The 16,855-nt window shown below is 31.2% G+C and overlaps 1 protein-coding gene across 1 annotated transcript; it reads left to right on the top strand.

Annotated features, from left to right (window-relative positions):
* Window positions 1–12,833: 12,833 nt before the first annotated feature.
* LOC11428127 (paired amphipathic helix protein Sin3-like 1) lies at window positions 12,834–14,004 on the top strand. Its single transcript, XM_024770361.1, has 4 exons — window positions 12,834–12,976; window positions 13,083–13,340; window positions 13,453–13,710; window positions 13,842–14,004. Exons 1-4 carry the CDS (start codon window positions 12,834–12,836, stop codon window positions 14,002–14,004), a joined length of 822 nt encoding a protein of 273 aa, XP_024626129.1.
* Window positions 14,005–16,855: the final 2,851 nt, after the last annotated feature.

Here is a 16,855-nt window from a genome sequence, read left to right as displayed (position 1 = left end):
AAACCAAAAGTAGAAAAACAACGGCGAGAAGAACACAAAGAAGAGAAGAACACAAAAGAATTTGTTGACCCAGTTCGGTCCAAATTAACATAGTCTGGGGGAGAGAGCAGCCCTCCGATCCACTATATGATGAGTAACGTTACAAAAGAGAAATCAATGGGTTACAAGAATAAGTCTCCCGCCTAATTCTACCCAAAGTCTCAGCCTCTTCCCGTAACCAAGAGACTCAATCCTAATAGTGTTTACCAAGGTGAATCAACCCACAAGCCCTAGCGTTTGTTCCAAAGAGACAAACTCTATACAAACCCTAGTTTTGTTGTTGTCTTTCTAAACCCTTGTTTCAGCCCCCTCTATCTCTCAAAGTTTGCTCTGATACAAGGTCTATATTAATTTATAGTAAAAGTATCGCTTAAAATTTGGAACAAATCTGCACCCAAAATACGTTTCTGTTATTCGCTGCCAGCGTACCATCGTGCCACGATGCGACCCCATCGTGCCACGATTTTTCCAGTGCTTTGCCTCAAACTTGAAACCTCCAATCGTGCCACGTTGCCCAGCCATCGTGCCACGATTCTGCAGAAATCTGATTTTAAGTTAACTCTCACAGTGTTTACAAGGGTGAACTGCCTATGAGAGTAAATAATCAGCAAGTTAAGTTTAACATACCAAGATCCATGAGATTTCCAGATGAAAATATAGAATAGGTATCCATGATTAAAATTGTAGATCACTTGGTTCATAAGCATTTCTTCAAGGTGTGGATCCAGTCTTTAAAATTGAGCAACTTGAAGAATTGGAGCATATTGAAGAAGAATTCGTTGAGGTCAATGAACTAGATCCATCTCCAAGACTTTGGGATAGAAAGTATGAATCACTTGAGCTGACAAGGGATGATTTAAAAACTCAGCAGCCATCAATTGAAAAACCACCAACTCTAGAGCTTAAGTAGCTTCCACTTTATTTGAAGTATGTGCACTTGAGGGAGAATGATATTTTGCCTGTAATAATCTCTTCACTTCATGATTCCACTCAGAAGGAGTTATTGTTTTTTTATTTTTTGTGACAAGTAAGGAGTTACACTACAAGAAAATCAGTGATTTGCTACAAAATTAATAGTAGCTAAATCATAGTTAATTTCTAGTAAAACTCATTTAGCTACTGTTTTATTGGGAATTAGTTGCCATATTGGGCGGCAACTTATCTAGGAAAATATTCCCTAGCTAATTAGCAACTAATAAAAATAAAATCCTAGCGGCTTTCAGACTAATTTGTAGCAATATAGTGTTCCAAAGTTTATGATTCGTAACTATTTCGCTAGGATATTGCTTAAATAGTTTCCTAATAAATTCCTAGCTACATGATCCTAGAAATTTCGTAGTAATCTTCAAGCATTTTAGTTTTTTTTTTAATAACTTACAGTGTGCCTTTCCAATAATTATTTTTTATTTGTAATCAAAATTTATTACGCTAGATTAAACTAAAGTAATCACATCAAATATATTTTAGAGGTTTCTTTATTGTGGATGATTAAAAAAACTAGTCACATCAAATATAATCTCAAAACTATATATCTTTAGCATTCATTAAAAGAGCCATCAAGCAGTTTCATAGTATCATTACAAAACCAAAACAACATAAACAACAAACTCATATTCAAATGAACTAGGGACACATTTTTACAACTTTTAAGTATTGATCCACAGGTCTATTATAACATGTCAAATACATATATATCTTCTTGTTCTTGGGATAGACTTCAGCCTTCTTGCTCCTCCACCCAACCATTATTCATTACGTAATAGAAAACTGACTTATGGTTAGCCATGTTTTCTGTGTCGAATTCTTCTTCATTCTCTTCCACTTCAGATATTACATCATATTGAGCAGGAAGAATTGACACTACATTGCACAACACATTGAAGTCTGGTTTCGAATATATGAAGTCAAAGTCCATTTCTTCATCTTTGACATATATGCTTTCTTTGATTGATAGAAAAGGAGGAAATATCATTTCTTTGACCGGCCTTCTAGCCAATTCGACAGCTTTAAGCTTGTCTTTTCAAGCAGTGATAGTTCCAACATTTTCTTTGGCAACAACCTACTTTTGCCTTTAGAACTTGTGCCATTGGGTTCTAGTCATTGGATTCTTCCCTTTATAATTGTTGTTGTAGGAATACTTCTTTGACTCACCCTGATCTTTTGGACTAGATAGGGTATTGCCCCCTCTTAACATGTTTCCTTTGTTATTAGGAACATTTTGCCCACTATACTGGACCCACTTTTCGACTGGAGCCTTTGAGGTTGGTACAAATGATTTGGTTCGACCATTTTTGTGATGTGGATTCATGGTCGAAGGTGAGGCCTTATATGAGACCACACTACTATTAAAAGTGAAATTTGACCTGTTGTTGGACCATTTTCCCTTTTTTTTTAAATTGTTATTGAAATTGCCAATGCCTTTTGTAGCATCTTTGTCAAATAATGAAATGCATATGGTGATAAACATCACCTCAGAGTTATTAAGTTTGCGCATGTTGAGGAAATCAATTAGTTCCTCTTCAGATTTCGGGTATGCCACTTTCATTTTTTTCATCATAATGTGGCTCAGAAACCACTTTCTTGGCAATATTGGGGTATTCAGTAGCCTTCACAACCAAATAGTCATAAACTTTAGTACTTGCTTCAACCACTAAGCAGTCGACTGGTTCTGTGTACATGTCATCAGAAACTTGAAAGGGATCAACATCAATTTTCATTGGGGCTTTAGCCTTGTCACCAAACTTGATGTGTGTTTGTTTCGCAGATTCATCATTTACGTTTTTAATGATATTGATCATGTTATTGTATTTGATGTATTCTATCAATTTGAACGAAAGAATATCATTTTGTTTTTGTAATAAAAAATTTTTGACCAAAACTTTTAGAGAGGTAGCTTAAATCTTTGATCAAATAGTCGTAAAATTATAATTAGTGATACCATAATCACCATTAGTAATATTATTTTCCCATTCTCTATTTTTTTAAAATATATGAAGATGTTAATTTAATTCATTTTATTTTTAAAACATTTTTAATTTATTTTGTTAATTCTTTTTCTTTTAGAAGGTTATTATGTTAATTCTTAACATTTATATGTATTTGGTCAAATATGATTGAATGCCCAAAATATTTTTTTTCTTTTTCGATAAATTTTACACTACTGGCCAGGTACATACTGCAGAAGAAATTCTAATACAATGTCCAAAATTGTATTTAACAATAAAAAGAATGATATTTTTTCCCTTAAAAAAAATTACCAAACAATGATTTTTTTATTTATTTTATTAAACGTGTTTAATAAGGTTACCAAATATACATTTATTTACCAATTATACATGTTAAAAAATACTTTTGATAAATAATGTATTAAAAAATAATTTTGATAAATATATGTCAAAAACTCTCATACATGTTAAATTATGAAAGATGAAAAAAATATATAGGAAATTGTGCCAATTTATTTTTAAAACTTTAAGTACTACTATTTTTTTTTATAAATACTTACCACTTAAAGAAACTTAAACGCGTGCACTTATGACAAATGTTAGCATGATCCATATATATATAGTTTTGTTAGAAGACACCCATGAAAGTGTCTTTTAACAATCCATACCTCAAGGTGTGATTATCAACTTTTTATTATAACTTGTTAAAAGAAACCTTCATAAAAATTAGTTGGTCTTTTCCTTCAAAAAAAATAAAATTAGTTGGTCTTTTAACAAATGTTTATAGGATAACTTGCTAAAATACACTTTCATAAAATGTGTCTTCTAGCAAAACCCATATACATTCATGTGTGTGTGTATATATCATACAATCATGTCATCAATCTATCACATCAATCTCTTATTTATTTCTCTCTCAAGGTTTATACATTGAAAAATGATATTTTAACATCCATTTTTGACAACTTTTATAACAATTTTCTTTCTCATATTCACAATATGTTTTTACTTGCTCTCTAAATTGCTTTGATTTTTATGTCAATTCCTCGTACTCTTTTTAAATTTATGGCTATCTGTCATAAAAGTTGTCATCTAAATAGTTCTTCAAATAAAACAACTCTTATACATTCAATGAGATCTCCACCAAATATTTTATTTTATACAAAAAACAATTTATTTTATAAACCACCATGATATTCTTTCAAAACACAACCATTATATTTGGACACCTTTTTTTCCAACATTCTTCAACACCGTATCTTATCTCTATCTTTATCTTTATTTGTACAACTATTTTAAAAACAACTTTATTTGTCATACTATCACGATGATCTTATTCTCTCTCATTTTAAAAAGAGATAAGCACAGAAAACTCAATATAATCTTAACTGTTTTATTAGTTCCAAGAGTTGAGATTTAACCCAAAATAGAAGAAGATGGTTGTCTTAAAAGTTGTACAAATATAGTTACTCTTATCAATCTATAAGTTTCTTTTTTTTTTTTGGATAAGCAAATACCAAGAAGGAATTTGAGAAAATTTTATCATTGGTTCCAAAATAAAAATTAATACAGTTTTATGAGACAAAAATAAATTTTTTAAAACAACTCTCATGTCCAAGTATCAATACCTCTAATATTCCGATAGAAAAATTCATTGGGCATATGGCTAGAAGATCACTCTATTTATCTCTCAAGATGTATACCTGTTATGAGGTGTAAATCAAACATTTTTTTATTTTGATGGAAATTTTTTAGGGTGAGAGGATAATATCATAGTCAATAATAAAGAATATCTTAGTTTATAAAAAAAAAAATATATATCTTAAAATTCAAACATTTACATTTACCACCAAACGGAGCTCAAATTTAACACAAATCTATAATTTATTTTTTACCACTGAATCAAGCTTTATGGGTAAACAAAACATTTTCCTTTTTCTCTCAAAAAAAAAAAACATTTTCCTTTTACAAATAATAAAAATAATTAAACCATATATAAGCTTTTTCCCTTTGTAAAAAAAACCTTATATAAGCTTTTTCCCCTTTGGGCAAAAGGGTCAAATTTAACTAACCCATGTCACCTTTTATTTTTCTCATTCTCTTATATATCCCCCTTATATTTTCTTCATTGTGTTTTTATTATCTGAAACTCAGAAGAAAAAAAAAACTCCATCTCATCGAAGCCACTGTGTTATCACTATTAGCTTTTGAAGATGACAAAGGTTAAAATCCACACCTTTTATTTTGAAGATAAGCAAATTATATTTTTTTTACTTGATAGTTTTTAATATAAATTTTTCATTTTCTATTCGTTAGTTTGTATTCAGCAGTTTTAATACTCACTTATATCCCTTTCATAGCTGATGATCTCTTTCACGAAGCTTAGAACTCATATTCTTGCTTTATGTTGATTTCTTCAAATTAGATCTGAATTTTTCTAATATGTTGTTGTTCAAATGAGTTGTGTTTTTCTTCCTTGATTTTTTTTTTTTTTAACATAACTTTTATACTTGATGAATCAATTAGCATCTAATTAAAACGTGTAGTGAAATTTTTTAAATGTTCACTTTTGTTGCCCTAAACCTTTGAATTATCTAACCTATAGGTCAGCTGAGAGGTAAATAAAGACTCTAATATATTTAAATGATTAAAATATAATTTTGCAAATATTTTTGAAATGAGATCGACTGTATTATTGGGATCCACAATTGTATTTGAATCATCTTCATTATTATGAGTAAGTTTTTTATTTATATTGGTCATAAAGTCAAGGTTGTGTTGAATAATATCGATTTTTCTTATGGTGTGTGTTGGTAATTAATGTGATAAAAGACATTCAAAAAAATAATGATGTAATAATTTTTTTTATTGGTTTCTCTAATACTCTAAATATTTTTTGGCATTCCCAGAGAACAAGGGGATCATCAGCTGCAAAGAAAAAAATAACTTATCATGAAGCCAAGATGTATCTCAATGAAATAAAGGATGCTTTTAAAGATGAGAAGCATAAGTATTATGAATTTTTAAGAGTCTTGAAAGATTTCGAGAAACGAAGGTTTGATTTATTTATTTATTATTATAATAGGAGAAAAGTTTTTTAATTTGTAAATTGTAATTGGTTTGTTTTTTTCACTTTGATGTATTTATAGAATTGATCTGGAGGGTGTGGTGGCAAGAGTGAAGGAATTTTTTCAAGGGCATGATGAATTGTTACTGAAATTTCAAACCTTTTTGCCAGATGGATTTGTAATCTCACTTCCACCAAAGAAACCAAAAGTGATCACTAAAGAATTTGCTTTGAAATATATAAGCAAAGTGAAGGTATGTATGTGTATTGTAGACTTGTATGATGGATTCTTTTCATCCAGATTTATTTTCGATGTAAAATCAGGATCTGTTTGTTTTGCCCTAAAAATATGATTTTGCTTTAAAAAAAAAATCTAGAGTTTTTTTTTGTTTTTTGTGTATGGATAAAAGCTAATCTTTAGTGTTTACTATCATATAAATCATTTTTTTAAAAATTGAAGCTTTTACACTTAAGCTCCTTGTATTAGCTTTTCATTTTAAAGTTAAAAATGATTTTTTGGAACAAAATCATTTTTCTAAGGCAAACACTACTAAAAAAACAAAAATTAGTGAGGGAAAACGTAAAATCTCTCTCTAATTCCGTCACTAAATTTTGAGACCAAGGAATTTGTGAGGAATTTCATTTTTTCCGTCACTAATTTCCCTCGCTAATTTTGCTTTTTCTAGTAGTGAAATTTAAAGAGAGAATACGGAAAATTTCTCTATAAAAGTGTGGATAATGAAGAGATATTTTATTTTTTTGTCGCTAATTAAATTTATATTTTCAAGTCATGTTTAGTTTAATGTCTCTAATGGATCCTTTGCATGCAGACTCGATTTCGACGTAATCCTCAGGTTTATGAATCATTTTTAGACATAATGCAAATGTTCAAAAACGACCATAAGAGTGCTAAGGAGCTCCACCAAACTGTATGTGTTTTGCTTATGAATCACTTTTCTTTTAATTTTTTTTTGACAAAACTTTTCTTTTAATTTTGGTAATGTCATTTTAATTTTAATTATAATTGGACTTTTGCAGGTTATTTCAATTTTTCAAGGCCACCAGGATCTTATTGATGAGTTTACTCATTTTCTCCCATAATGCAGCTCGTTATTCAATACTAGGGTTTGGAGAGAATTTCGTATTTTTAGATTGAAATTTAATGTTTTTTATTTTAGACTTGATAAGCAATCGCTGCAACATGATTTATTTCTTTTAGTTTTATTTTCCAGCAGGTTATCTATTTAGTTTTTGAAGATTTTCAGTAAAAATATTGATTATGAAGATTTTGAGTAAATTTTTTGATGATGACTTATGAGTATTAATTAGTAAAGAGAAATTGATTGAGAAAGTTATTGTTGTTTAGATTCTTTTGAAAGAATATTTTTCATTATTTGATACCATAAGTCCTAAATTAAATTTGTGAAAGTTTGCGTTCTTTCTTCATGCCTTTAGACCTCGTTTTATCGAGAATTTTAAAGATTAATTTGGAGTGTTTAGCCATTGTTCTCATTTATTCATTTTCAAATGTTTTGCTTCTTCCTTTGTGTGTGAAGCAGATTCTCTGTTTAAGCTTTTCTTAAAATAAATTATTGCATCATGTTGTGAGACTAGAAGAGAGATTTTTTAGAAAAACAAAAAGGCTAAGAGTTGAGTGATTTTTGGTGGTGATTCTTGAGAAGTTCTTTTCAAACAACTTGAATAGTTGAGATGTGACTAGACATAGGATAAAGATTTTCCTTTTGTTTTCTCCTAGGATCTCATAGTGAGTTGAATGTGGTGATGGAGAACAGGGATAGTTAATACAACTCATCTAGAAGGGAGGGATTTTATGCGGTAACTCAGCCTATCAGGATAGTCACTTGCATTAGTGATGTTATAAGTTACTCTAAATGATGTAGTATTGTCGATAGTGGGCTAAAAATATGGCAAGCAATGTTAGTGTATGTTTTTTAGTTATTCTAATTCTATAAATATAACCAATTTTAAATATTATTCAAGACGTCAAATACCCAATTTTTGTGTATGTTTTGGCTTTATTTTTATCACCCTTATACACTAGACACTATTTGAAGTAGTCTAGGAACCCACAATTGAGAAATATAGTCCCAGTGCAAATTAGCCTACATCTTCTCAACTAAGGAAACCATAAATCAACCAAGTTGTCATGAACTCGGCTGATCACACATCACCTCAGTTGAACTTCAAATTTTGCACAACAACAACAATTCTTTGAGAGAAGCGTACCTAATTTCATGTAACCTCTTTATATCGCTCATTTTATAGTGGATTGAAGATATATTCTATCCCCCATACATAGGTTATTTTTGGCTGAACTAGGTAAACAATTATTGGTGTGTTGCTTCCTCTACTCTCTTATCATATAGATATTTAATTATGTTTGTTGGTATTCTGTACACATAGTTGCTAATTCTTGATTCTTGATATTGTTTGGTTACTGTTTGTCTTTGATATTTGTTCCACATATCTAAGTTCTTGACGTGATTTGTTTGAATTATATACACAACAATTTCGAGTAGAGAGATTACAAGAGAGTTGTTATATCATAAGGTGAGCTCTCATTTTGGGACACAAAAACATATGTATCGACTAGTATTCATTGATAATTTATTTTAGGCTTATACACAAACATAACCAGAACCACCAACAAACCATTTAGGGAGTAAATATATCGAGAAATTTATTTTAGGCAAAATTGTTTTTTGAAGAGAAACTCTATGAAACTAAGAGTGCAAGTCATCCCTTTAGCACAAATTTGAACTATTAAAAATGAAACATAACTCTGGTTTAACTCATCTAATGCATCATTTGCTCAAGTTTAATCGTTTTCGTTGATCTTGTTTTGGTGGGTTTGATTTATTCCCCAACCTTTGTTTTCCTTTTTCATATTAATAATAATTATTTTGGAGAGTTTGTATAGGATTGGTGGCACATTGGGATGCCAACACAGTTTAAATGTAAAACTGAACCAGTTCTTTATCAAAATATTTAACTTTAATTAAAACTTGTCAAAAAGAGTAGAAAGTTAGATCATAATGAACAAATGTAGATAGTAAGGAAAGAGAGAAATCACAAGATATGTTTATACTGGTTTGATTTTGCCATCAATCTGAAGGACAATCTATTATAATCCTTGATTATAACGAGTGAAGTATCTTCTATCCAACAACTATACTCCATATTTTAAACACAAAATACTAGTAGAAAATATATTAAAAAAGACCCCAATCAAGCACAATGTCTGCCTAAGAGGGACTCCAAATAATGTCACAAAATACAACACCAAAACACCTCCAAAAAAAATTCAAACCAAAAAACAAAAGTTCAAACATAACATTACATGACGGCATAACCAATACAAACTTATGGGTTATTCCACCAAGAATGAAAATAAAAGAACCAATGTGGTTTTTGAGATTTAATCAACCACCTAAAAAAAAGTGTAATACGATAAATTAACTGATCACTATTCAGCTCCTTATTGCAAAAAAAAATTGCGAGTTATGTTCATTCTAAATCACCCATAATGAAGCCAACCAAATCACCTATAGGCAATGACCAATATCATTCCTTTGAAATTGTGTACCATCAAATTGCAAGGTATATATGCGAGCAACCATCAACCGGATGAACACAAGAAATCCCCAACCATTGCATAATTGAAGGACAATGCTACCAAAGAAATTACAATTGAGAAAAACATTATTAACAATTTTTTTCCTTTCCACAACCACATAAACACAACAAAGAACCTGAAGGAACCACTCCATGACAAATCAAGTTGCCTTTTGTGGAAATCCTCTTGTTGATAGTTCTCCACGCTAATAGAAAAACTTTGAGAGGTACAACTTTGTTCCATAGAATGTTTGAATGAGAATTATGATCATGATGCACATTATGAGTACAATATGGTAAACATGTTTTACCGGATACTCAACATCATGATCATATATACTTTCAAATCCATTTGTTCGTCACATGCCGTCATTACAAAATTAGCTAACAAAGAAACACATTAGACTATCAATTCTTCCTTCCATGCAAAAAAGTCTCCTCCTCAACCTCCAACTATTCCCTTCGAACCCCATACCTTCCCTCCTTATCTCAGCTACAAAAATGCTACTACATAATTCAAAAAGGCGGCGAAATCTAGAACACAAAGTACCGCCTTTTGATCGTGGATCAATCCAAATAGACGTGTTCTCTCTATTCCCCACACACGAATCAAACCTCATCATGATACGAAAGTATTATTTTAATCCCTAACAAAATATGAGAATAACTATTTGATCGCTTAGTTTCAAAAAACTTGAGTCTTTCGTGATAAAAGAAAATATTGTGAGCTATTGTTTTGGAATAAATTGTTGCAAGAGATAGATATCTTCTTATTTATATTTTTTTTTTAAAAATACACGTGGACCATTCATTATATGACACGTGGACTCATCCATTCACGATTTAAAAATGAAAAAAATGTATTAGAAATTGATAGAGAGACTAACTTGTCCGGTTTAACATGCAATAGATAAATACTAAAAAATAAATAAATCTGAGTGAAGACCCATTTATTTGATTTTTCCTATTTTTAATACTTAAGATGATGTGTTTAATTTGGTGATTTTAATTGGTTGATAGTGCAAAATTGTTTTACACTGTCAGTCTATTCTAATTAATCTTCAAATGTCTCATCTTGTTAGGTTGAAACAACGGTTGTTGATACTCGCCTAAAATGCAAGAGTGTGTGAGAAAACAAAATCAGAAAACGAGATGCATGAAACTGAAATAAAATTATGTTCATTTAGGATTTTTGAATTTCTCAACTCATTTACCGTTTCTGCATTAAGCAATTCATTTATTCATTTTTTTCGTCAAACACGAGCAATCATTCTCTTATGGTGAATCTGTTTTAACTATATTTTAATAGACAAAAAAGTTTTAAACCCTTTTATGTTTTATTTTTATTTTTTGGTAGAGTCCCTTTTATGTTTTATCTGCTTTCTCATGATGATCTAATTTTTCCCCTTAATATTCTTTTAATTCTACGTTGACTCATAACTAACCTGTTAATGCCACATAGCCAAATTAACCGTACACATCATCATCATCATATGTTAAATGGTAGAAACTAATTCAGAGACTAAGGTGTGTCGGTTTGATTTTGTAAGGGACTAAAAAAAGTTTATATTATATCAAATGAAAAAGAAATATAAATCTAGATGATGACCAATGACCATTTAAATTAAAATCTAGATGATTAAACTTTCATTTGATATAAACTCAATTATCAAGGATATTGTTACTTTTTTTTTTATCGGCAAATATTATTAAACTTCATCCCGCAAGACGTAAGGTATTGACGAAACAAGATACAAATGGTGCCACATATAGACGGTACACCATAACAACATAAAAACACCCCTGAAGATAAACTCACCAAAACACATCACCACCCAAAACAAACTCCTTCACAAAAACAACTGTAAACACGATATCCACCACCGTCCATCGTCACTACTCACCCCCAAAGAACACCCTCAAAATAAAACTTCCATACTCCAACACCCAAGCTGAGCCACATATCGAAGAGCACCTGACCAAAGGATCATGCAGTTTCCATAACCTCGCGACCTCTGATCCACCGCAAGAGCACAAAGCAAAAGCCCAAAAACCAACTTGAGTCAAAGAACTGACTCCCGGTCTCGAATCAAAAGTGATCAGCCCACCATATTTTAGTACCAAATTAGCAGGCCACCCTTCGCCCTCGGTACACCAGAGAAAAACCATATCAAGTCAAACAAAGATTGTAGCTAGACCCCGACTCTCGATCTCGAAGCAAAAGTAATCGACCCACCGAAACCAGGACACAATATGTAAGACGAAAGACGTGGCATGTGAAGTTTAAACAACAAATAAATCAAAAGGAAAAGGCTCAACGACATGCAATTCAGATTTCTACTTCTAAAGAGTGACTTCAAATATCAATTAATTATTAGATGATTTTCATGTACAAGTCTACGGTTGTGCTGTGAGGCAAAGGTTGGGGCATATGGTATGCAATTGGGAATACTTTAACTAAGAAGATAAGACCTGGAAAATGACAATTATTACTAGACCATATAAGGTTAAAAAGTTTGTTTAGTAAAGCAATACAATAGGTATGACTCATATGGACATAAAATTGACATTCCTTGACCAATGAGTCTCATATAGCAAATATTTCATAACTAATGAAATGAATTTATGAAACGTACCGAATCGAATGAGATTTAGCCGATTTGAGTGTGACGTTGATGTTTATAAACTTAACTAATAAGCTTTCAACAAAATCAGTAACGAAATCAAACTAATTTCTTACTGAAAGTAGTTAGATAGAATTGCTGACTCACCCCATTTCAACAATCATTCTTGATTAGGCAATCACGTATATATTAGAAGCATACATGTTTATGCATATAAATGACCTTTGTGTACTCTCTCTTTCCCATCCCCTTTTTGTTCTTTCTCGATCTCTTCTTTCTTTTCTTCTCTGCATTTGTTTTCATCTGAATTCTTCTAGGTACTGTTCATCTAAACTCCTTCGTGTTTTTCTTTATATGCATATTTGTTAAATCAAGGGAGTTTAAATAGTTTGTTTAGTTTTTCTAATTTATCTATTGATTTGATTTTTCTGTGTTGGCCATGTGCTCAAATTGTTTCATAAATATTTCGTAACATTTGTTGATTTTTTTTATTGAAGGTCAAACCTAGGGCAACCCGAGATAATGGAAGGACATTCTCGGAAACATTGTGAAGTCAAAAAGGCCAAAGAATTTCTTAATGAAGTTAAACATAGATTTATTCAAGATAACAGGAGGGATAAGTATGATGATTTTCTGAAAGTCTTGAAGGATTACAAGACAAAAAGGTTTGATCATGTCTTACCACTATTTTGTTTATTATATTGTTTGATGGGTTTTATTAAATATTGTTGATTGTAATTGATTTGTGTATCCTTTTGGTACCTTCTGTAGGATTGATGATGCAACTATCAGTAAATTATTGAATGGATTATTCGAAGGTCATAGAGATCTTATATCAAGATTGAACTACTTCATGCCTGATGGATTTAAGATCAAGCTTCCAAAAGAGGAGGAAGAATCTCTAGAACATTCTGAAGAAAAAAATGCCAAAGAATTTGTCAATGATGTTAAGTGTAGATTTATTCAAGTTAATCAGAGGGATAAGTGTGATAACTTTTTGAATGTCTTGAATGATTACAAGACACAAAGGTTTGATCTTTTGTGACCACTATTTATTTTTTTTTAATATATTTTGAAATGGATTTTTATTAAATATTGTTGATTGTAATTAATTTGTCTATCTTTTTGCTACATTATGTAGGATTGATGCTGCGAATCTCAGTAAATTATTAAAGGGATTATTTGAAGGTCATAGAGATCTTATATTAAGATTGAACTATTACATGCCTGATGGATATGCAATCAAGCTTCCATCGGAGGAGGAACAATCTCTGGAACATTGTGAAGCAAAAAATGCCAAAGAATTTTTGAATGAAGTTAAATGTAGATTTATTCAAGTTAATCAGAGGGAAAAGAATGATAACTTTCTGAATGTCTTGAAGGATTACAGGACACAAAGGTTTGATCATTTGTGACCACTATTTTTTTATTATATTGTGAAATGGATTTTTAATTTTAAAGAATGAAATGTATTCTATTAATTTTTGTTGGTTGTAATTAATTTGTCTATCCATTTGGTATATTTTGTAGAATTGATGATGCAAATCTGGTTATAAAAATGAAGAAAATATTTGAAGGTCATAGTGATTTAATATCAAGATTAAACTACTTCCTACCTGATGGATATGAAATCAAGCTTCCATTGGAGGAGGAACAAGTTCATGTTAAATTGGAAGATGCTAAAAGTTCTTGAAAAAGATAAAGGTATTACTGATGTTGAGTTTGATGGATTCTCTTAATGAAGATTCGTTTTTAATGTACAAGAAACAATTTAGTTTTGAATCTAATTGTGCATAGTCAAAATCTGGAGACTAAAATTGCATCATAAGGTCATTGAGATGAACCAAACATAGTGATATTGATACTTGATTTGTCATAATTGAACATCTTCAGGTTACTACACTTTTCCAAGGCTATCCCGACCTTCTTGACGAGTTTACTCATTTCCTTCAAAAAACTATTTCTTCTCAAGTTACTGCTCAAAACTCTATGCCTCAAGATATATAGGAGGTCTCCAATACCCAGCATTGGAAAATTTGGAAGGAGCGAAATTATAGAATATTCAATAATAGTGTCAAGGAGGTTGATGGAATTGTCGATGTAATAAAGGTTTTTTCACCTTGGCGTTGGAGTTTAAGTTGGTTGAAGGTGGCGGCTTCACTGTACCATAAGTGGTGTTGGAACCTGAGGGAGTGTTTATTGAGACAATAGTTTTGGGGGGCTATGCATTGGGTGTGTTTGGCCATTGTGATGAGTTTTTTTTTTTTTTTTTTTTTTATCTCTATTATTTTCTCTCACAGTTTGTTTTGTTGTGTCTTGGCTTTTCTTGCTGTTGTAGCATTTTGCAACTTTCCTCTCCTCTTGAGCAGGAGTGAATTATTAATAAAGTATTAGCTGTTAAAAAAAACAAAAACAACATTTGTGTTCATAAAATCTGAAGAATATTTTAATAAATTATAAAGCTAGAATTTGATATGGAGATATTTCATTTTCAGACTTTTTAGGCAAAGTTTTAATGTTTGTGATTTGTGAGTTTTGAAAAACCATACAATCAAAATGATTTAATCGATATTGATCTTGGATATTTTGAATAAAACATGGTAATTTATATATGAGTATTAATTACAGAAAATTTGATTGATGAATTATTGCAACAACAACAATTAATAAGCCAAAATTGACATTAAGAGGGAATATAATACAAGGGTTAATTCAAAGAGTGTTTCTCGAATGGGAAAGTTTACGAGATTAGAAACGGTTTACAAATTTCCTAATTTGGCTAGTGTTATTTGGTAAAAGATTTGATATGATACCTTATAAGCACAATACCATTGCCAATGTAGAAAGCTAGATGATGATATTTATCACTACACGGTTATCTAAGTCTGAGTTGTGCACTCGACATAGCTTCCCCTAGGAACAAAATATTAGGTTCGGCATGAAATTCAATGGTATGATTCGATTGTATGTAGTAACACGATGATTTTTCTGTTAAATACCTTCTTATAAGTGGTTTTTGGGAAATACCTTTGAATCCTCCTTATATTAGACTCTGTTACTAGTAGCTGAATTTTCCATGCAGGAAAAGTCCATAGAATTATGGCACAAGATCTTCTGTCTTTGTAGGTACCGTCTAATTTTTGGCCGAAGCCACGAGCTTAAGATGGAGTGTGCAGGTGATAACTGAATTTAAACTTCAAAATTCTTGTATGCAAACGGATGCTGCAGTGGTTGTACAATCACAAGGAAGTGGCAACATTAGAGCTTGTAGTTTCGGACAGCCTCATGTTGCTGAACCAGACTAGCAGTACCTGTTTGATATATTGGTAGGAACCTTAATCTTGTAGTTCATGAATTACTTCACTTTCTTACTTCTGTTGGTAGCAAAACTTACCTGGGGAATTCCCTATGCCCCTACGAAAGTAGTATTCAATATCGTTTAGAAAATGTTAAAGAATGTCCTTAGTGCATTGGTTAAAAAGACAAAAATAAAAATATTGTATCGGGAAATGATGAAAAATAGTGAATTTAACTTTTTTAAAGTTAAAAAATTGTTGAATCCAATGCAAATCTACTAAGTACTTTTGATATCCTTAAGAAGCTATTAGTAAGTTTCAATATTCCCTTCAATGCTATTTTCAAGGATGGTCACTTTAGAAAAGTTTTTAGGACTTGAATAGTCTCGTGCGAGCTCAATTTCTGTTGCGCTGAAATCAAATTTGGTCATTATCATAAGAAGGACAGAATTCAGAATTTCAGGAAGTCTCAATTCGGGCACCAAATTCATCAATTCGGCCACCGATTTTCCAGCCACAGGATGCCTTTGCTTGCGACATTTTACGACCACCGAATATGCACATTCGGGCGCCGATTTCATCCGACTGGGCACGTGTTTTTGTGACTTGACAAGTTTCGGGCACGATTTTTATAGCTCGGGGGCCGATTTTCGCAGGCCTATATAATGAAAAGTCCGTTTTCAGAATCTTTAGTTTTGCATTACTTATCTTGTACTTTAGCTATGGGTAACTAATCTCTTTGTAGTTGAGACTTAGTTGAATCTAATGTAATCTTATGAGAACCCTAATTTGTTGAACTCCTTTAAATATCAATGAAAGTCTAGTTTTTATTTATATCATCTTGTTTTTAATGCTTTGTGTATGTTTATTATTGACTACTAGCCCATAAATTTGCAGACTGGTCTTAGAACTTAATTGACCACTAACCCTGGCTTTAAACTCTGAACTAGGTGGTGTGTTTAACCTAAGTAATTAAGCTAGAGATAGAAAATTATTAGGTTATGATATAGGGATTAAAGGACGGTTAAAACTTCCAACAGTTTTGAATTCACTTAAGACATTAATTAAGGGGTTGTCACTTGCGGGGAGAATTCTAGGTCAAGAGATTGGGTAGAATTACTTTGTTAATCTGTCGTTGAACTAGATAATCATTTCTTGAATTAGGAGTGCATAGGAGAACTTCGAAGGATTCGAAGGTCTTAATCATACTTCTCTCTAATTTTATAAAACCAATCTTTTATTGTTTTT

This window comes from Medicago truncatula, chromosome 7 (genome assembly GCF_003473485.1).
Source record: "Medicago truncatula cultivar Jemalong A17 chromosome 7, MtrunA17r5.0-ANR, whole genome shotgun sequence".
In the NCBI taxonomy this organism is placed as follows: Eukaryota; Viridiplantae; Streptophyta; class Magnoliopsida; order Fabales; family Fabaceae; genus Medicago; species Medicago truncatula.
The sequence above is the reverse complement of the archived record's forward strand: the minus strand, read 5'-3'. Positions and strand labels throughout refer to the sequence as shown.

Bases quoted from the DNA above. Each gene is read 5' to 3' on its own strand.
- LOC11428127 (XM_024770361.1), top strand. From the start codon at position 12,834: ATGGAAGGACATTCTCGGAAACATTGTGAAGTCAAAAAGGCCAAAGAA. The intron at 12,977-13,082 runs GTTTGATCATGT...TACCTTCTGTAG, and splicing joins AAGGATTACAAGACAAAAAG to GATTGATGATGCAACTATCA. The intron at 13,711-13,841 runs GTTTGATCATTT...TATATTTTGTAG, and splicing joins AAGGATTACAGGACACAAAG to AATTGATGATGCAAATCTGG.